Source organism: Euprymna scolopes, chromosome 21, assembly GCF_053919585.1.
Source record: "Euprymna scolopes isolate OS-2025 chromosome 21, ASM5391958v1, whole genome shotgun sequence".
Lineage (NCBI taxonomy): Eukaryota > Metazoa > Mollusca > Cephalopoda > Sepiida > Sepiolidae > Euprymna > Euprymna scolopes.
In genome coordinates, this window is record NC_136502.1 from 46579575 (window position 1) to 46602232 (window position 22658).

At 36.2% G+C, this 22658-nt stretch overlaps 2 protein-coding genes across 2 annotated transcripts in view; both read right to left on the bottom strand.

Annotated features, from left to right (window-relative positions):
* The window catches only part of LOC145242217 (uncharacterized), a 31140-nt gene extending 16940 nt beyond the window's left edge, over positions 1–14200 (bottom strand). Inside the window, exon 1 of the mRNA XM_080105217.1 lies at positions 14100–14200. The gene's annotated coding sequence lies outside the window, so the exon portion shown is untranslated. The remainder of the gene's footprint in view (positions 1–14099) is intronic.
* LOC145242215 (uncharacterized) overlaps positions 14141–22658 on the bottom strand; it is a 10041-nt gene continuing 1523 nt past the window's right edge. Inside the window, exon 2 of the mRNA XM_080105214.1 lies at positions 14141–15216. Within this exon, the coding sequence (XP_079961340.1) occupies positions 14243–15172 (930 nt within the window). The 5' untranslated portion in view covers positions 15173–15216 and the 3' untranslated portion in view covers positions 14141–14242. The remainder of the gene's footprint in view (positions 15217–22658) is intronic.

The window sequence follows — 22658 nt, forward strand, 5'->3', positions numbered from 1 at the left end:
ATTTTTTTTTTTAGTGTTACGTAGTTTTTAATGCTTTTTAATTGATTTAAAAAAAGTTTTCACGAGTTTAAAGAAACATATTTTTATGTTTTTCGGTTTTTTTCGGGGGTGGGGGGGAGTATTCAATTATAGAACTTGTGTAGTTTAACTGATGCTTCTGCTGTTTAATTAATCGTTTTTCCATAAGTAACGCACTGACATTTACTGAGTAGAATATCGTTTAACATTTCACAAAAATTCTGTTTGCATTGGGGAAAGGGCGGTGGAGGGGTGGGTGGTGTTGGCGGCCGATGGTATTCTACTCGGTAAATGTCGGCGTATTACGGAAAAACGATTGATTAAACTGCAGAAGCACCTGTTAAACTACACAAATTCTATAATTGAATCCCCCCCCCAAAAAAAAAGAATGAATAAACATAAAAATATGTTTTTGTAAACCGCTCGTGAAAACTTAATTTTTTAGATCAATTAAAAAGCATTAAAAGCTACAAAAAAAAATAAAAAATGAACTACATTTTTTTTTTTTTTTAAAAAACTTTCTTGTTATTTCAAATGTCTGCTAAAGATTCCTCTGCGATATGATAAGTCACTTCACTATAAGAAACCACTACTGAAGGCGGTGAAATGGTGCAAAAAAACCCTAGGTTCCAGGGGTTCATACCATGCAAATAGTAAATTTGCGACGGGTTTGATTATCAGATTCATTGTCCACGAAAACAAATTAGAGTGGTTGGTGTTCTATTGTAACATTTACCAAAAAGGATAAATTCTTTCCAGAATGCTACTGTGTAATTGTGCAAAATAAATTAAAAAAATATAGTCTCGATTTTATTTTTCGGTTGAGTGACAGAGAGGATGCAAAGGGTAAAAAGGTTTGTAAATGGAAGCAGGAAGAAGGTGTCATTAAAAAAAAAATAACTTCATGGAATGATGAGATCTAAAAATGACCATCTTCTTATTAACAAACACTGCAATAAAAATGAAAATGACCTTAGGATATCAGTAAACATTACTGTAGGTGACATAAATCGTTTTAAAGAAAATATGATGCTTCTACACTATTGGGACGAAATTTCGGAAATCATAAAACTGAATTTTACATTAAAACAATGGTATCTATGTATTCCTTGTATTTTTAAGATGATTATATCCAAAAATTACAAAAATCGGTAAAGTAGAAAATTATTTATTAAAGAAAATAAAAAATTGAATTTGATGAAAATGATCGTAAAACACAGAATAATTCAAAAGGGAACTAATTTTCCATTTTGATTTAAACAAGATGGCGGAAAAATTCCACCTGCTAACATGATTAAAGTTGTTTTGTTTAATAATTCAGTAATATTCAGATAATTTCGACTGCATAATTTGGAAGCTATCATTATAACTTATTAGAATTAATAACAAAAAAAAAAAAAATCAGTTGAAAGTATTGTTTTTTTTTTTTAATCTGAAAATTCTATCTATCGACTACATAATTTTGTCCCAATTCTGTAGAAGCGCCAAAAATATATTTGGGAAATTAGTCAAAGACAAACCATTTTGGTTATGTCTGCTACTTACTTCTTCGCGTTTAAAATAATATTTAGTAGAACACATGAGTATGTTTGATTATTGTGAATATCGGTTCTGAGCAAAGTAACCACTTTGTTTAATTACCTTTTTATACAGGATTAACCACTTATCAAAGCCTGGAGGTCATTCGAAAATAAGGGTTAAAGAGTGTACGGTAGTCAATAGGACAATGTAATTGTTAGTAGTGGAAATTTAGTAAATTGGATTGCTTAAGAGGATGTCTCATCAAGAACTTGTTTATGTTGGACTTGAAGATGACTAAATTGTAGTCAGCTGGAAAGTAGGCAAACAAAAGAGAGTTCCACAGGCATGCAGTTCTAAGAAAGAAACTTTGTTCATGGAATCTATGTTTAGGTTTTGGCACAGATAAAGAGTGGGAGAAATTATTGATAGTGGTTTCAACTAAAGTTTCATATCTGAACTCCAATCTATGGTTTCAATCCAAACTTTCATATTGGAATCCTTTGAGAGGAATAATTTGTATAGTTATTTATTGTTGCAATATTTTGGATGTGTAATGGGGTAGTTATTTAATTGCTGCCCACATCGACAATATTTGGCACAAGGCCTGGAAAGTGGGAACCCCACAGGCTCCCCTAAAGGAGGGGCACTCCTGCAATTTTAAAAATTGCCTGAATAACCCCGTCAGCATTCCCCGGTCGGGGCGCCTCAGGCAGCAAGCAATAAACTTGCCCCACCGGAAAGCCCGGTGGCAAGGCCTGGGAGGGTGGACCTCCTAGGTATTACCCAGGCGGTGTACCTCAGTCCAACAGGTGCTGGGCCGGTTCCCGGCCCCTCACCTGTTGGGCTGAGTGTCAAGTGACGAATCCTTGACGTGTACTACCCTGTCTCCCTGCAGCCGAAGCCGCTAGGAGACACATCCCATCACAATGGACTTGTAATGGGGTAAGTATTTATTTTCAAAAAAATATATACAAATATTATTTTTAAGAAAAATTTGGCACAAGGCCGAACATGGGGGAGGGGGAAGGGCGGTCTTCTTTGACTACAGCTAACTAATCTAACCTAACTAGTTCCTACATTTACTCTACTTTCACCACAATACCACATTCATACTATACATCCATCAGCGTATAAATCCTTCGTCGTTCACCATAAGAACATCATACCATGATAAACTAATTAAAACCCATAAGAAAAAGGGGGGTTTGGGATATAAAAATTTTATAATACAGAAAAAAGAATGATATATACAATGTTAGTAACAAAAGACCCCCCTGTTACTAATCTGTGGCAGGTGCGCTGATTCGCCAGTCGAAAAGGTGATGCGGGTCCGAACGCTTTATTACAACACCTCTTACGAAAACTTCGAAAGGAAACCCGCATCTCTGGCGAATCAAGCGATCTGTCACCTAAATTGGGGAGGGAACGGGGCTAAAAAAAAAAAAAAAACGGGACAAACTTAAAAAGGACCTAATGATCTCTATCACACACTAGTTAAGTTATGAACACAGGAGTCTAAAAAATGGTCCTAACCTAGCCTAAACCATGACCTACTCTGGACTTTAAATGAGTCAGGGCTGACGTTCGTTTCTGTTACCCAAAATTCTTTTCCTAAGGGACATCCAAGAACCAGTCAAGACTTGCTTCTCTCACCCGACACACACGCGCAACTGACACCCACCTTTCAACAAAGTCTGACGAAGAGAGTCTAACTCTCTCGGCCTTGATACGACTCCTCAAATGATAACGGAAGATTCGTATAAGGTCGAGGGGAGCGAAGTCCTCAGATCCGTAGACGACTCTCATACGTGTTTTCCAAATAACACCTCTCATAACTGCTAGCAAGGTCAAACACAATTCTTTTCTAATCCTATCCGTTGTCGGAGCCCAGTTGCTACATACATTGATAGGAACCAAAGTTAATGACGATATGTTCAGTATGCGAACCATGAGACCTGCAACAGACTCAATCAGCGGCACCACGATGCGACAGTAGACGAAGGCGTGACATAAAGTCTCGACCTCATCGCCACATCGCTTGCAAGTAGGCGAAGTTGCCAAGCCAGCTGAGTGAAGTCTCTTACCTACCCAGAGAGCATCCCGAATTACCAGCCAGGTCAAGGATGCCTCGTCATTAGTGAGGCAACCCGACGCAGGCGCCCAAGGCCAGATTGAGCGGAGCTGTCCCTTCGTCAAAGGGAGCCCCTCACCAATAACATCCCTTACGAATCCCCTCACTAATACCCGATATAATGCCTTTCGGGACAACAGCAGAGCGTTGGAGAGGCTTTCCTTAACTCTTAAGAGGAACTTCAGCGCGCGCCGGCACTCGCGGTAGAAGGGGCATTCACCTCGGGGCAACCTGTGTGCCTCGCCCTGAGATTCGTGCACCCATCTCAAAGCCGGAAAGGCTTTCTTGGTGTCCTCCATCCAGAGGGCACCGTCTTCCCTATCTTGTGTGCACATTCGATCTAGGTAGTAGAGCCGTAATGTGTGGAGCCGAATCTCCACGTTTGGCATACCTAGACCGCCTTCAGAAGGATGTAGGTAGCAGACGTCGCGACAGACCATAGGGGCCCTTCCAAGCCAAAGAAAGTTGAAAAGAGCCCTCTGCAAATAAAGTAGTGTATCTGACGGGATTGGAAGCACTGATAGACGATAAATGAAGATTGGATAGATGTGGGTATTACACACCTCCGCTCTCCCCTTTAATGAAAGGTTTCTACTGATCCACAGCGCAGCTGCGGATCGGACCGCTTTCAGAACCTCCGACCAATTTTTCTCCAGCTGGAGGTCAGGACCAAACCAGACGCCGGGTGTCTTGCAAGGCCCGTCGTTCCAACTAAAGGGTCCCTGAAGGGGCATACCCCTCCAGGCACCGATGCGCAAACCCGAAGACTTGTCGCAGTTAATTTTGGCCCCTGTTACCATTTCATACAATCTGATTTCTATACCGACGACACTAATCTCAGCACTGCTCGTTACAAGCACAGTTACGTCGTCGGCGTAGGCGGAGTACTTTACCTGGGCATCCGCACCTGGCAAAGTGATTCCGCGTAGGACCAGGTTCACCCTTAGCTTGCGCAGAAATGGCTCTATTGCAAGCACGTACAGCATGGGTGATAACGGGCACCCTTGACGAATAGAACGTGACAAACTGAAGGGTCTCGACCTCCTCCCATTTACTTCTACCATCACCGCGGGGTTAGCATAGAGAAGATGAACCCACGAGCGAAATTGCGGGCCAAAACCGGCCGCCGACAAAACAGCCCCCAAGTATCGATGATCAACCCTATCGAAGGCTTTGGACTGATCTAAATTGATCAGCGCGGCCTCAGTGTCGACTTTTTCTATCATCAGGCGTATCGTGTGCAAGTTATCCTGGATTGTCCTGCCCTTCACGGCACACGTTTGCTCGGGGCTAACTAGACGAGCCAGGACAAGCTGCAGACGATTTGCGAGAATCTTGGCCAAAATCTTTAACTCTGCGTTAAGCATCGTTAAGGGCCTGAAATTACCTAACCCATCCCCACCATCTTTGCTTTTACGAACAAGTTTTATCACACCCATGGTAAAGTACTTGGGGATTGAGCCGTTCCTAAACCATGAGTTAAACAAAACTGTCAGCAAAGGGACAAAGATGTGCGACAACCTCAAATACACTTCGTAGGGCAGACCATCGATCCCCGGAGACCTATTGAGGCCGACCCGCTTTAAGGCTTCAATGACTTCTTCCTCCGTTATGCCACCTTCGCACCTAGCCGCTTCGGTCGTCGAAAGACGAGAAAAGTCAGCCAAATAGGTGTCGAACTGTTCTAATGAAAGCTCCTGGAAATGAGATCTAAACGCCTCCAGCACACCCTGGTTTGTGGTCACGGTACGCCCGTCCGACAATGTGACACGAGCGATGTGCCTATCGGCCGCTTGCCTCAGCTCCTCTGCACGCAGTTCAGCGGCCACGTTTGTTGCTTCCTGGGGCATTCTTTTTAACCTAGCCCTAATCGCTAAAGCTTGGTGCTCCTTTTCAGTAAGGGAGGCAAGCTGAGCCTTAATTAAATTAACGCTAGCACTATCCCCCTCCTCCACCGCCCGATCTAATCTAGATTCTAGTGTCGCTTTAGCTGCCCTAGATTCTTTGAAATGAGTTAAAACATATTTAATCACCACCATTTCTTCACCATATTCCTTCTGCTTCACTTTTTTTGTTTTCAAGTAAGATCTTTGACTTACTTGTTGTTTAATCAAATACTTCTGCATGCAAAATCCGATCCCGCATTTTGCTAATTCCTACCCTCTGATGAGAAGGAAAGTATTTCTTCAAAACTCCGCAGATTAAGGACTATCCATTTATCTAGTGTTTCCTTTTCAGATTAAATATGTTTTTAACTCATTTCAAAGTGCTTTTTAACATATTTTATTAACTGTTTGCTCATATTATAAGCTCTATTTCCTATTTGGTTTTATCGAGCTTTTACATCTGGCTGAGATAATTTTATAAATATTAATTCTTTAATATTTATAATATACTTTAATTTTACCATCTTGGATCATTTTGGTAAATTTAATTGTAATTTTTATTTTATATATATATATATATATATATATATATATATATATATATATATGCATATATTTTTTCATAAGTTTTGGTTTTGGTTTCAATTCAAGCTGATGCACCCATCACATATGGATATATTTTTCTTATTTTTGAAATCACAACTTTATATGTAAAAATCGATAGAACATTAACTCTATGATAATATATACAAAATCTGCAAGAATTAAAATATATTTAAGTGTACTTTACGATCAGGCTACGCCGGGCGTTCCTGCTAGCTTAGATAAATACTTTTGCAGTTTTGATAAAAGAGCTACAATAATATCAAAGCGTTTCCATTTATGCTGAACATCTACAGAACGCGAACATCAATATATTACATATGAATGAGTCTCCTGTTGAACTTTCACAGGTCCCGCTAGTTCGTGATTAAAAGCATTTTAAAATAAATTCAAAGGGGTGAAGAAGAAAAAAAAAGAGGGGGGGGGTCAGCTTTTTTTTTCTCTTCTCTTCTTCACCCATTTTATTTTATTTTAAACCGCTTTTAATCATGAATTATAAAAGTTTTCCCTTCATGATTGCGATAAGTGAGAATATACATGCATGTTCTTACCAAACCACATACTAATCACTCCACAAGTGAGAACATACAAGTGCAACATAAAATAGATTGTAATATATACTATACTGCTATACTCCTAATTTACACAGTTATTATTTACATTAAGCATTTTCCATTAGATTCTACCCACACTGCATTTTAAAACAAACATCTAAATGAACCGTTACATTGCCAGGGAGTGTATTTACCTGTGATTTAGGGAATTGTGCATTTTAGCTTTGGAGGACATTTTTTGTTTTCATTTTTAGAAACGTCCACACGGATTAGGGGGAGACAATTCAAGAAGTTGTTTTTTTTTTTAGTCATACATTTTCAGATATAATGACCACTTTCATCCATTTCAGAAAAAAACTGGCTGTTATAATTTATTTCGAAATGTTAATTATGTTACAAAACTTGAAGTATTTAATTTTAATACAATAAATACTCTGACAATTAATGTTTTATTTTGTGTTGATTTTTAAGTGTTTGCTTTAATCAAAAAGTCATGGAAAACTTTAACATTTTTGGAGAAATTCTTGAATCATCTCTCCCTGTTTAGATTAAACATCTCTAAAAATGAAAACAAAAAAATATTGTCCTCCAAAACAAAAATGCACGAGTGTCGCGATTTGTTTTGATTTTCTTTTTCTGAAGTCTTTGGTTATATCTCTGATATGTTAAAACCTGAAACCCATTCATCATCAGTTATGCTATTTGTTGTGATCTTTTTTTTAGTTAAACATTTTCAGATAATGACCACTTTTATTAATTTTAGAAAAAAAAAAAATGCAAAGAAAGTGCCTGTTGTAATTTATTTCAAAATATTAATCGATAATATAAATCTCACCTGTCTGTTTAAATGTATGTATATATATATATATATATATATATATATATATATATATATATATATATATATATATATGTATGTATGTCTCGCAAAAACTTTTGACAGTGGTGACAGATTTTCACAAGATTGGTATAATTTTGAAGCTCGACCCTTCGGACGACAAATACTGGAAAATTGGTCAAAAACATTAATTCCTTCACTCGCAACTGAATATTTTTCTAGGGGTTGCTTTTTCACCGATATTTTCGAAAGTCATCGCCTTTTTTTGATTATCTAGCCTTAATTTAAACCTATGTCACTTCTGGTCTGGTGATGGGTGCAACAGTTAATGCGTCACGTTTCTTTTTTTTCACTTTCTTTTCCTCCTTCGCGGTACAGGTTCGAACCTGCCTGCCTCCAACCACTTTTTTTTGTTTTTGTGCTTGCAATTTTCTTTCTTTTTTTTTTTTTGTTTAACCAACACCCTTACACAGATCTCCACTTTCTTTTCTGCCTTTGCATCACGGGTTCGAGCCTGCCTGCCTACTACAATTTTTTTTCTTTCTTTTTTTTTTTTGCTCAACATACACCTACAAACACCCGGGCGCCCAGGCTAGTTATTTTATAAAACTTGAAATATTTAATTTTAATACAATAAATGTTCAGATAATTAACATTTTATTAGTTGCCACTTTAGTTTGTTTTGCTTTTATCAAAGAGTCACGCAAAACTTTCACATTTTCAGAGAAATTCTTGAATCGTCTCCCTCTGTTCCAAGAAAACGTCTGCAAAAATGAAAAAATATTGTCCTCAAAAACGAAAATGCACAAGTGTCATGATTTGTTTTTCTTTACTTTTTTAAACTGATCTTCCTAAACAAGGCGATTGCATTTGAGATGAATGTATTTGCTAACAACACAAGTCTTCTGCTTTCTTCTGCTTCTTTTCTCTGAAATCTTTGGTTATATCTCTGACATGTTAAAATTTGAAACCCCAGAATTCTGAGAAAACCTGCAAGCCATTCATCATCGGTTGTGCTGTCATGGCTAATACACACAAGTGTTGACAAAAGAAATAAAAAAGACAAGAAGTGAAGAAATGATTTGATTTTAGTAATATGTGTTTACTCTGACAAATGGGAACATATAGTACACGTAATTACATAAACGAAAAGACGTGCCAGAATAAAGATATTATATCTTTATTCTCAGACCATAATGTAGACGAGCCCAACCGAGGCCACCGAGAGTAATCTATATTCTAAAGAATTTTATCTTCAGCCCCAAAATCAACAGAGATTAGACCATTTATGTAATAACCTGCTCCCTGTTGATTGCAGTGTAATACTAGTTCTGTGTAGTTCTAGGAGGTCCATCCTATCAGAGATCAGTTTATTGCTAATCACCAGTGCCCTTACCAGGGAACGCTGACAGGGCTGATGAGGCAGGTCAGAGTGCACCTCCTTTTCAATCCCACTTTCTGACACTGTGTCACAGTTCTTGCAGTTGGAGAGAACTAAATATCTTTAAATAAGATTCCCTTTTTGTTGATTCGGGTTCGATTCCTGTTGAGGTCTGATTTATCTTTTTGTGAATTTTGCATGTTTTCAGCCCATAGAATAAATAACTGTTTAAGCAATATACAGTTGGACGCACCAACTATTTTTAAATTTGAACAAAATAAAAACAAAATATGATGCAGATTTAAAAAAATAAATATATCATTTATTTATATACAAATTTTCGATTCTAAAAGTCTTCATCAAAAGGGAAATATAGACACTTTTTCTTTTCTCTTATGCATGTTGGCTGAGTTTTTCTGATATTGAAGGAGCAGTTTTTTTTGATATGTTCAAACAGAGTAATACGGCACATTGATGCGCATGTATAAATAATCACTGTAATGCTACTACAGTTAGAAGTATTGAAAATGTTGGAATTTGAAAAACGGTTAGAAAACAAACAATACAGATTTTTTAAAATAAAACTGTTACTTATTTAAATTCAAATTTTCAACTTCAAAAGTCTTTATCAAAATAAATTGTAGACTGTTTATTTTATTTTATTTTTTTAATCTGATATATTGTCATTTGGCCCAAATCTTTCAAATAAGGCTTTTGAAATCAAATATATGGTTATAAATAAATAATTTTGTATTTGGTTTAGAAGCGTTTTTAAATTTTCAAAATAATTTTTTGTTTAATAATGATATTATCTACACAAAAAAGTGCATGAAAATACAGCATCTCCATGTAGTAGTTACACACGTCAGCGTTCGTCTCCCCGCTCCCCAGTTAAAAGGGGGAGACAACGGAAAAACCGTCCGTCTTCTTCAAAGCCCAAATCAAATCTCTAGATCTAGCCAACCTAACCACGTCACTCATACGTAATCTGGTCAGCTGACCTTCGGTTCTGGTAAACGTGTCTACCTCCACGTTTACTCACCTCTCTCTTTCTTTCTCTCTCTCTCTCTCTCTCTCTCTCTCTCTCTCTCTCTGTAACATAATGGTTCTTCTTAACTACAGAAGAAAATCCAAGGAGACTAAGGGTCGATTCTTTTTTTTTTTTTTTTTTGCTACATCCATATAGTGATGGAATTACTTACTGAGGATCGAACCTTCAGCCAAGGAGTATGTTTGCAATCGGCAGGAATGGACCGCCTTGACACGATTTAGTGGACCCCATTTAAAGCCGGCTCAACCCAGTTTTGGTGAATACTGTTACAGTTACAAAACCTTCATCCCCTCTCCTAGAACACTGTCACCTAGAACTAATTAATATTTATCAATTTTATTTGCTGAACCAAAGGTCCTTGAAAGTTAAGTACTTAGTAAGGCTTGTACTAAGAATACAATTACAGATTATTGAAGATTTCTACCTGGTCATGACTAACAAGGGAAAGTTACTATCATCATCATATTTAAGAAAAAACTTTTATAATTCATGATTAAAAGCGTTTATTCGGTTTAATGTCCACTTTACATGCTGACATGTGTTGAACGGCTTGAAGAAATTGAATTCTAAAGTAACATTTCTCTGGCCAGGTATTTATTTATCCTTCTTTCACTCAAATTCATTTTTACCACTTTCTCCCGTGTTTTGCCTTGGCCTTCACCTGAGAACTGAACTTCCTATCAGAACAGCTCTACATTTATTAATCCAAGAACTCTCATCCATTCTTTCAACGTGACCATACCATCAAAGTCTACTCTTCTGCACACCTACACTGTCCACGGATTAAATAAAGGGTTCCATGTCAAATTCCATACAGATTCTGAAGTTTAACATAAAGAACACTGGGTTCAACAATACGCACCTGAAGGTCTGAGGTTACTTTGACCGAAACATTGTGAGAACAATAGACAATATCCAAGGTGAAAACAGTAGTTCAAATAATCAACATAATCAATCCTCATCTCAAAAGATTTAATACATATCAACTTGTTGAGCCTTTTATGCATTTTTTTTTCATGATCGTTAATTCTTTGTTCTCTTTAGCATGTTTTGTTCATGTGAAATCTCAGATTGTCTTTACGTATGAAAGTGTTGCCACACACTTCACATTTAAGGGAACTGCCTCTTTTGTTTCATTTTACTTCAGTCAAAGTTCTCAGGAATCAAGGAGCCCTTTCCTAGAGGTTAACACTTGATCTTTATATGAGATACATAGATATTCGAATATTCCTGTTGCAATATTTTTGACTAATGAAGGGTAGGTATTTATTTGCTTCTCCACGTAAGCAAAATATGACACAAGGTCGGTTTTTATGTGGAATGAAGAGGAAGGGGAAGGGGGAATGGGATGGTATATATAGGGTTGCCCCTACATGTACCAACAACCAATTGCCACACGGGCAATGGTCTCAAAGTGCAGCATCTGGAAACAGATACTACACTTTGATCTCAGCCAAAAGGCTGGAGATATGGTCCTTCACAGTTGGGAGATTCTATTTATAAACGATGCTGCTAGAAACTGACGAATCAAATTAATTCACGTTCTGCTACCAACAAATCAGAAACCAGAATTACTCCATAAAAAATTAAACCGTTTTCTTTAGCAACCTTGCATATGATTTCTTCGTGTCAATGCGGAAGAATCTTTTGCTCTGTGGCTTCCAACTCATGAACTGTCTACTGAGAACCAGTCACCTCCAGGGCTTGTGTAGAACAACTAACCATTGGAAACTATTCTGAAACTAAACATGGCTTACAACTCAAGAATTCCATTAAAGTTTTTCTTTTCCTCTCAAACACTGAGTTAGTAAAGAAGTTTTGAAAATAATTTTACTCTTCCCAATTGACCATTTAAATATGTTATAGTATACCTTTCTTATGGTCTCTTGGTCTTACTTGATTCCAAGGCAAGAATTCATCTAGTCTGGTGAAGTATCTAGCTTTGTGCTGTTACTTGAGATAACATCACTTGGAGAAGCTGTACCATTCCTCGTAAAAACTAGTATGGGTTAGCCATACTATGTAATTTTGGATATTTAGTCAGTTATATATTTAGTTAGTTATTTATTTAGTCAGTTATATATTTAGTTAGTTATTTATTTAATTATTTATTTATTTAGTTAGTTATATATTTATTTAATTATATATTTATTTAATTATATATTTAGTTAGTTATATATTTAGTTAGTTATATATTTATTTAATTATATATTTATTTAGTTATATATTTAGTTAGTTATATATTTATTTAGTTATATATTTATTTAGTTATATATTTATTTAGTTATATATTTAGTTAGTTATATATTTATTTAGTTATATATTTATTTAGTTATATATTTATTTAGTTATATATTTATTTAGTTATATATTTATTTATTTATCTATTTACTTAAGGGAAAAGTATTCTCATGCCAGGTTGTCACTTTTTTCTTTCAAAATAGATTTCAATTAGTTTTAAGAGATCAAGAGACTCCTCCCTGAGTTTATATTTGAGGGCTCTTTGTAAGGATAGATGTTGTTCCCTTTATAGCTGCTATCTGTATTACATGCCAGCTTAGTCTTCTAGAGGTTGGTTTCAAATATATTTATTAAGAGTTTTTTCATTAGACCAGTTGCTCCTAGCACACTGGTATAATGTTGATTTTTTTAAGGGAGCATGTCGTTTTTAAATTATTCTTTAAATCCTGATATTTTATCATCTTTTCCCATTCAGCTCTATTAAGATTATTTGGGATCGTGACATCAATAATGAGTGCAGTTCTGGCTTGTTCCATATTACAATGTCTGGTTTGATGGCCGTGTCATGTATCTTCTCACCTGTATGTCTTCGTCATACAACACTGTCACTTTTCCATTTGATGTTATCGGTGATGGTTCATATTCCCAGACATCAAGTCTGTGGCCAAGGTCGCTGGGAAAATGGTGGGATCCTTCTACCGCTCCAGAAGATATCTCACTAATGATGCAATTCTCTATCTATATAAGAGCCAAGTACGTCCAAAGATGGAGTACTGCTGCCACATCTGGGCGCGAGCTGCTAAAAACAGCCTATCCTGCCTTGACAGAGTACAAAATAGACTTCGTGGCTTGGTGGGGAATGCCCTTTTCTCTACCCTGCAACCTCTTTCCCACAGAAGAGACGTAGTGAGCCTGTCGTTGTTCTATCGTTATTTCCATGGCAAGTGCTCGTCTGAGCTCCATTCTCTGGTCCCCCCCTCGCCAATCTTTTTCAAAAAACACCTGACTAGCTGAAACCGCCATCAATAATTTTCTCCACTCCTTATCTGTGCCTAAATCAAAACGTAAATTCCATAAACAAAGCTTCTTTCTTAGAACTGCATGCCTGTGGAACGCTGTTCCGCTTGCCTGTTTCCCTTCCGACTTCAACCTGGATGTCTTCAAGTCCAACACAAACAAATTCCTGATGAACCGCCCCCCCCCTAAGTAATGACACCTTACCAATTCTCCAATACTATTGCTACACTATCCCTTTGATTACTGTACACACAATAACCCTTATCCCCGAGTGGCCATTGGGCCTTGATAAGTGGTGAACTCCATATAAAAAAAAAAAAAAAGACGTTCGACGATCTGTTAAGCTGCATCTCTCCACAGATGGGTTACCATATCTTTTTAAATGCACTTTCCAAGTGAAACGTTTGTCACATTCTTATCGATTCTTTCAACATGGCCATACCATCAATTACTCTTCTGAATATATCTCCATATACCTGCACATGTATTAAATAAACGGTTCTGTTTGAAATTCTATACAGATTCCTAAGTTTGACATAAAGATCCCCGAGTTCAACAATATGCACCTGAAGAAGGTCAGAGGTTACATTGACCAAAACATTGTGAGAATAACATCCTAGGTGAGAATAGTTGAAATTTTTAAAAAATCAAGGAGCCCTCTTCTAGGGGTTAGCACTTGCTATTTCAACTGTTCTACATTTATGCTCATCCATTCTTTCAACGTGACTATACCATCACAGTCAACTCTTCCACACACATCTACTTATACTGTCAATGGATTAAATAAAAGCTTCCATTTGAAATGCTGTACGGATTACCAAGTTTGAAATAAAGAACCCTGAGTTCAACAATATGCACCTGAAGAAGGTCGAAGGTTACATTGACCGAAACCTTGTGAGAATAACATCCATTTTACTCAGTAGTCCAAATAATCCTCACCTCAAAAGTTCTGATACTTGCTGCTCTTTTTTTTTTTTTTTTCATGATAGTTAATTTTTTTTTTACTTGTTCTCATGTTTTTTCATGTGAAATCTCAGATTGTCTTTACGTGTGAAAGTGTTGCCACACACTTCGCATTTCAGGGAACTTCCTTCAGTGTGGATCGCTACATGTCTCTTTAGGTGCTCCTTCAGAGTGAAACGTTTGTCGCACAATTCACACTTGAAAGGCTTTTCCCCAGTATGCATGCTTGTGTGTTTTTTGAGGCTCGAATTGGTTGTGAACGCTTTATTGCAGACCGTGCAGGAAAAAGGCCTCTCTCCACTGTGCCCTCGGACATGGACTCGCAGGTTACTTTTGTCCGAGAAAGCCTTCCCACAGGTATCACAATTAAACGGCGTTTCACCAGTGTGCGTCCGCATATGTTTAACAAGTTCGCTTTTCACAGAGTAAACTCGGTCGCAAATTTCACACTTTAACAATTCCTCTCCTGTATGAATAACCATGTGTTTCTTCAAAGACTTACACACTGAGAAAGACTTTCCACATGCCCCGCAGTGAAACGGTGCCGCGCCGGAATAACATTCAACGCGCACGTGAAGCTGCAAGTTTGTGATGTTCGTGAACGCCTTCCCGCAAACGTTGCACTGAAACGGACTCTCACCAGTATGAGTTCGCATATGTTTGATAAGTCCGCCTTTCACCGTATAAACTCGGTCGCAGAGTTCACATGGGAATGATTCCTCGCTCGTATGAATAGCCATATGTTCTTTCAAGCTTTTGCGATTTAAAAAAGCCTTTCCACACATGCCACAGTGAAAGAGCGCCGTACCTGAATGGCATTTCATGTGCTTGTCCAATAATTTGCTTCCAGCAAAGCCTTTCCCGCAGAGGTAGCAATGCTCGAGCGCTTGGTTGATGTGTACTTTTAAATGACTTATCCTTTGGAATTTTTTCATGAAGGATTCCCCACAAACTTCACAGGGAAACATTTTGTAGATTTTTTCTTTTTTTTTTTTGAGATCCTGTTTGGAAGCTGAAAGGAAAAAGATATAGTATTAAAAATATGAAATAAAAGCACTTGAAGAGCAGAGATTTCTACAAATGTTCAACTAATCTTTTGACTTGATAAATTTCTTTTTTTTCAAATATCTGTACATAGCTATATTAGATTGACATTTTATTTCATATTTAAAAACAAACTAAACGTCAATAACTTATATCATGTGATAAATGGAGCTTCATTAAGCAGAACTCAACATTTTTAGACAGTGAAAGAAGACTAACAGAGGTGGAAGGGCAAACAGTAATGAGAGGAGGAGAATACATGCTGTATATAGTGGTTTCGGTTCGTTAGCAGAGGAGAAGTTAGAACTATAAAGCAGGGGAAGAGTAGGAGGTAGATATATATATCTTGAAAATAATTTAATAATTTAAAAAAATACAGAAATAGGTAATTTCAACAGCTGTATCCTTATATTTTATTTTAAGTTTCATCTTCACTCTTTTCCTACATGATTTTAATTTTTTTAAATCTTTTTTCTATTTTATATATTATATACTAGGATTTCAGCCCGGCGTTGCCCGGGTGTTTGGAGATGTATGCTGAGCAAAAAAAAAAAAGGGGGGTGGGAGGAATTTTTTTTTTTTAACTTTGACCCCCTATTATGACCCCTTAAAATTTATTGTTTTGGGATTAAATCAAATTATTAAGTTAGATCCATGTCCAAGGAATCTATATCTAAAATTTCAAGTATTTAGACCGAAAATTGTCGGAGGAGTCTCGTAGAGTTCTCAAAGGTCAAATCGTTGAACTTTGACCCCTTAATCGCCAAATTTCTGGCCAAAAACCGATCACATCGATTTTCCAAAATCTCAGTACCCTGTATATCAAATTTCGAGTCTGTAGACTAAAAATTGACAGAGTTATTTCGTAGGGAAATGTACACAGACGCACACACAGACACACAGACACGTTCACTTTTATATATATATATATACATACATAATAGAACCCCGGGATACGGTGGCTCTAGTATATGTTTTTTTTTCAGGTTACAATATGGAATACAATTTTTTTCTGGCCTCTGGTGACAGTATTTGCCCCACCTTACAGTGTTATTTATGTTATCTGATTATATACATGTGTATTATATGCTGTACTGTATTTTGTTACTAATTTTTTATACTGTGTCCCGGGGCTCTACTGTACTGCTATTGTTTTAACATATATCATCATTATATGTGGGTGTACCAGTGTTTGATGCAGTTATCTTTGCTGATATCAGAGTATAGAGCAAATCTGAGTGGCCAATGACAAAACCATCTGAAATCAAGATAAATTTCCCAACCTGGGAGTCCTGACTGCCCACTAATTTCTAAACTTGGGTAGCCATGCCCACCACATCTACTTCCACTTTTGTTATACATATGAACTTTAATATAAAATAATCCCCAATTTCCAAGCCATCTTAGCTTATTAGCTTTTTTATTTATTTATGTATTTATTTTTTTTTTGCTATGGGAAATAAATTCTGTGCTTTTATTTTGGCTGGGAGCTCATGCCGAAAAGTTAACAAAACAAAAATTGCTTACCCTACCACTAACCCTAGGTTCGAGTTATATCCCCCCCCACCAATAATAAAAACAAACACTTTTCTTAACTCTACCACTAATCTTAAATTCGAATAAAAAGCTCAACCTCTACAAAACCGTTGTTAACCCCCACAACTAACTCTAAGCTCGAGTGACCACCCACTTCCAAAAGTTTCCTTTAATGCTATTACTAAACCTAAGTTCTAGTAGCAATATCACAAACTAAAAATATTGTAAAGCCATACGTAATCATCTGAAAAACAAAACCTACCTTCTTTGTGGCAGACTTTGCATCATTTGCTATGTACTTATCCCACTTCATGTTGATCAAGAATGCAAGGTCGAGGAGTTGAAACATTGGACCCTTAAAAAAGGTTTTGTCGACCATGACAATCAGTGGTTCGAAGGGTTTCTTATAATTACTAAAAAATAGGAGCTTTGTATTAGTAGAATTAAATACAACCATCCATTTTTTAGCCTTATTCTACTGTTGACTGGATGCAATTTTCGAAAGATTCGGCCATTGTCTTGTATGCAAGGGCATTCGATTTGACTTCAAGAGAATACTGTCATCAGCAAATACACTCATCTTAGACACAATCACAGGGGAGGAGGTCGTTTATGAAGATTAGTTTACAAAAGAGAATCAAAACAAATTGCAAATAGATACGCTCTCAGGCAACATAACGGTTCATTTAAATGTTTGTTTTAAAATGGAATGTAGCTAGAATCTAATTGTTACATGGAAAAGGGCTGTCCCCTTTCCATGTAACAATTAGTGTATGTACTGAATCTGTTGCTTTTAATTTGTGTCTTAGAAGTGTTTTACAGAGAGTTTTGTATGGGTTGTCTCAAAGAGATGATGTATGTTTATGATTTAGTACTAGCTTGTGAAATAATTAGAAAGTCTACTTGTCAAATTAAAGACTTGAAGGAAATGCATGGAAAGTAAAGTTTGTATAGAAAACTCTCAGAAAGAAAAATGTTTGACGCTTCTACACTATCAGAACGAAATTTTGTAGTCGATAAATGGAGTTTTCAGATAGAAAAAAACAATGATTTCTACTGATTTTTTGTTGTCAATTCTAATAAATTACAATGTTAGCTTCCAAATTATGCAGTCGAAATTACCTGAATATTACTGAATTATTTAAAAAACAACTTTAATAGGTGAAAAATTGTGGCCATCTTTGCTTTCATAAAATAAATTGAAACGAAACCATAAACAAAGGAAAGTAACTCTAAATTTTTAATGCGACTAACGCAAAACAAATAACAAAATAAACATAACATATATACAGTGTTTCTGATTCTGTTTTTCATTTAAGATCTTTTCTTAATTGTTTAATATAAAAAAAATAACTGTTCGCCTAAAAATTAAATAACGTAAAAATAACATATATACAAGATTTTTGCCTGAGTTTTCCAAGAATGATTGGGAGGAAATTACCTCCCTTTTGAACTCTCCTGTGTCTTACATAAGTAAATACGATCATTTTCTTCAAATTCTATTTTCTTTAATAAATAATTTTCTACCTTATCGATTTTCATAATTTTTCGATATAATCATCTTAAAAATACGAGGAATACGTAGATATCATTGTTTTCATGTGAAATTCAGTAATAAGATTTCCGAAATTTTATTCTGATAGTGTAGAAGTGCTGAAAGTTCTCATATGCAGTTTGTCGTAAAGGAGTTGAGTTTAACTCAATTTTTTGTGATACTTGTAAGCGTTGGGTACACAAGAAGGGAAGTGGGATTACTGGTAGGATGAGAGGGGATATACCAGTTTGTATGCAAAAAAGTCTAACAATGAAGATTGATAAGTACTCAGATTTTGAGAAAGTATATCTGGATGACGCAGCTATTAAGATTGTTCAGATGACAATACCATTGGAGTACAGGGTGGTGTAGGTGCTGGTATGACTATGAATTAAGAGTGAATGATGTAATTCAGGAAATTTCTGTCATTACCAATCACCAGAACATCACACCTGCTGACCAAGAGAAGAGTCTATCAGGTATGTATGAAAAGTATAAGCAAAAAGAGATGGATGAGGATTCTGATGTAGAGAAAGTATATTCCGATGGTGAAGCTATTGAGGTTGTTCAGATGTTTTATTACCTTGATGATAGCATTGGAGCACCAGGCAGAGCAGGTGCTAGTGTGACTGCACAAATTAGGAGTGGATGGAATATGTTCAGGAAACTTTGGCCTTTACTAACAATCATAGCGTTACGAATTGGAGAAGAGAGTCTATCAGATATGTGTATGCAGTGTGATGACGTTGGGGATTTATTGTGAATGGTTTTATGACCATGACTTAATAAAGGGGGAAAAAGTGAAGGTTGAAGACATGCATTGCATGAAGAGAAATCATATGATGGATGTGGAATGTGAGTCTTAAAGATAGGCTTAGTTCTGATGACCTCAGAGGAAGACTAAATCCGGACAGTATAGAGAGATGTATGCAAAACGGGTGTTTAATTGTATGGCCACATTAAAAGAATGGATGAGAATTCTTGTCCTTTATCACAATTGTTGAAGTTATTTTAAATATTCAACATTTATTATTTTTTATTGATTTGGCATAATGGTTAGTGTTCAATAATGGGTCAAGAAATCGGGTTTAAATCCTCACTTAAATCAAAAGTAATACTGGATATCCTTTCATTAAATACTCAGCATTATACGGTGAAGTAACTCAGGCAAAGGAGAAGTGTCCTCCCCTATATTTCAGTAAAGTAGCCAATGGAAAGAGAGCCTTTAGATAGCCTCTAACTATAGTCAATCTAAAAACGAAGTAAAAGAAAAAGAGATAGAGATAAATTGACTACTTTTATTCTTGTTAAATAATTGCAGGCGGTAGCTTCCAGCTGAACTTTATTTTCAGTGATGTCGACAACCTTCAGATATCTCAATTAGTCTTCCAAGCCAGTACTTGAAACCTGATGCTTAGCCTTTTGGTTAAGAGCAAGTTGTAGTATCTGTTCTGATACTACAGCTTCATCCTCTGTCCTTGGTCAGTGAAATAGAGATGCTTCTAGACCGAGGCAATTTAAACAACTTTTGTTCCAATTCAGAGTGCCCCTTTTTGGGGAGCTGAATTTTTCCCACATCAAAATATCGACCACATGTCTAACTTTACCCGTGTGAGGAGGCAAGTTTCACAAGGATTTGTCACAAAGGTTTTTTTTTTTACTGTTTTAATTTATTTTTACAAATTCTGATTAATTATTCAAAATGTTTCATTACTTATGCCATCAATTCCAAGTTTCACAGAAGACTTCCAAAATTGGAAACTTTTAACAAAGTTCCACAAGCAATAAAACAATATGAAGGTATGTTTGCAGTTTTCTTTTTGCCAAGAAGTTATGCAAAGTTTGTCCGTTGTTTTCCCAATCATTGGCTATCTTCTCTCAAAGATGAAGAACTGCTTGTAGACTTTCAACAGTAAATGAACTTTTCTACATTTTTTCTTTTAAATGTGAGCAAAAATGGTCCAATAAAGTTGTTTTAAATATTAGAAACAGACTTTGTCTCTTTTCTCTATTTCCACAACCATCTACAGAAAGCAAAATAGTTGCATTTAAAAGTACAACGTTCATTTTTAAATATAAGCAAATATAATGAATAAGTAATTAATTGAAAGTGTTAAATATCAAAAATAAAAATGTAATACGCTTCAAGTCTTTTTAATTGATTAAAACATAGTCATCTGTCGCAATGAAAAGGCTCCTTTTTGTTTGCATCATCTGTCTTTCAACTCAGTAAAAAGTCAAAACTTGATTTGGCATTCTCTGTTCATAATAAGAACTGCTTACATCACAACTGAAAATCCATAAGCAACTATTCCTCTCTTCTTTCAGTTTGAAACATTGGACCCTTAAAATTATATATCTCCCCTTCTCTGTGTAAATAACTGTGCATCATACATCACTCAGTCCATAATAATATGAAACTCTAAGAATTGTCACAGTTGTCGTCATGATTTAATAGATATAAATGTCCCCCTCTCATCACTATCGTTGTATTCTGTTATACATGTAATCATTATATATTTCCCCGCCACATTTTAATATGTACCCCTATTTATGGAAGCAATAATGCAACACAATGGAAAGACCTTGGTGCAAATTATGACTGTAACTGTAAATTAAGGGTATAGCAGTTATATCTATTTTATTTTGCATTTGCAGGTTTTCACTCACAGAGTAATTAGCATGCGGTTTGATAATTGTGTCTTGAAATACATAGATATTCGAATTTCCATTAAAGTTCTTTATCTCTCAAACACTGAGTTTGTAAAGAAGTTGGCAACATAATTTTCCTCTCCCCAATCGACCATTTAAATATGTTATACTATACCTTTCTTGTAGTCTCTTGGTCTTAAAAAAAACGTAGCATGCGTCCACATCCGAGATTGGACTCACAACACGAGTTTGTAGTGTAATTCAAATCTTGTCCATAGCTGAATACTTGATGCTTCACTATCAAGGGTAGTTTTTGTTGTGATGACATCACTAGATGGGGTGGCTACCACGGCTTATGAGAGGAACATCTGCCCTCGAGAGAAGGATAGACCGCGGCAGTTTCTCAACCTGGTATTTTACCTTGCGATACATACAGTGCCTTGCCTTCCCAAATGGTCACCCATCTGGTACTGGCTAGGCTCAACAGTCAAACAGTCAATTAGTACCAATATTAAATGAAACAAATTTTCCATTTTATCTGCCTGACTTGGTTAGGAGTATTTTCCGGGAAAACTCTGGTTACCCTCCTTTTGGGTAAAAATGGCTAAAATTGACACTTTTGTGCTTATTAAAAAAAAATGAATGCCTTGGATTTTTATAAAACTGTCTGAAAAGTTGTAACTAACTGATTTCTATATAATTTTGTTTGTCTATACTTTGTGATAACTCTTGGGTGTGCCCCAGGGGCTCTTTTAGGGCTAATAAAGGCACTCCATTTTTGGGACTATTTTACCATATTTGTCCAAAATTTTCTGTGTATGTCTATTTAGCAGTTTTGCATGGTGCTGAACTCAAATTTGAATATGTTAATGCCTTGGGGACTTTTGGGGCTAAATGGGGGGGAGGGCAAATGATGGACTTAGTCATTTCTTTTTTTTGCATGATGTAGAACTCAAAGCCTAAAACTGCACCGTTTGGTCATTTTCATCAGGAATTGACGTCCCCTGGGTTTTGGAGCTAAATGGGGATTGGGCAAATGCTGAACTTAGTCATTTTTTTTATGCCTCGTTCACTGTGCACACACGGGGGACCATGCATGCTTCACTTGTTTTTTTTTGGTGGGGGGTGCAGGAGAAGCTTTGGAAGATACATTCGGTGTGGGCTTTTGTTTTTCTAGTGAGGGAAGTTGGGGAGAAGGGCTTCTACTTTTGGAGGCTATTAGGTGTGGTTTTACAGGGAGTGGGTATAATTTAGGGACTGGGTTGGGCTTCACAAGAAATTGATCAGTAAAGTAACACTCTCTGCTAAATCAACTACTAGAACTTAGGATCAGGGGGTAGGATTCATTTTTTTTTTTTAAGAAGGGTGTTATTCAGCGTCAGTGTTAGCTGTTTTTGTTCTCTTTAAATGTCTTATTTTATAGCTTTTTTAGATAAAATTATATTTTGTCAATAATTAACTTTTAAGCAGTTAGCTATTAAAATACAAAAATTTGATAAAAAATGTTATTACTTATTTTACCAAATTTTCAGCATCACTCTCTTAAAATGCAGATGTGTTATCGCCATGGCTTTGCTATGAAAAAAGAAAATTGGCTATCTGCCCTAAAAATGGTAAAGTATCTCGGAGAACTGTTGTCATATTTGAGCTAGTGAATCTCTATCCCATGTGAGGGTTCGTGATAAGGT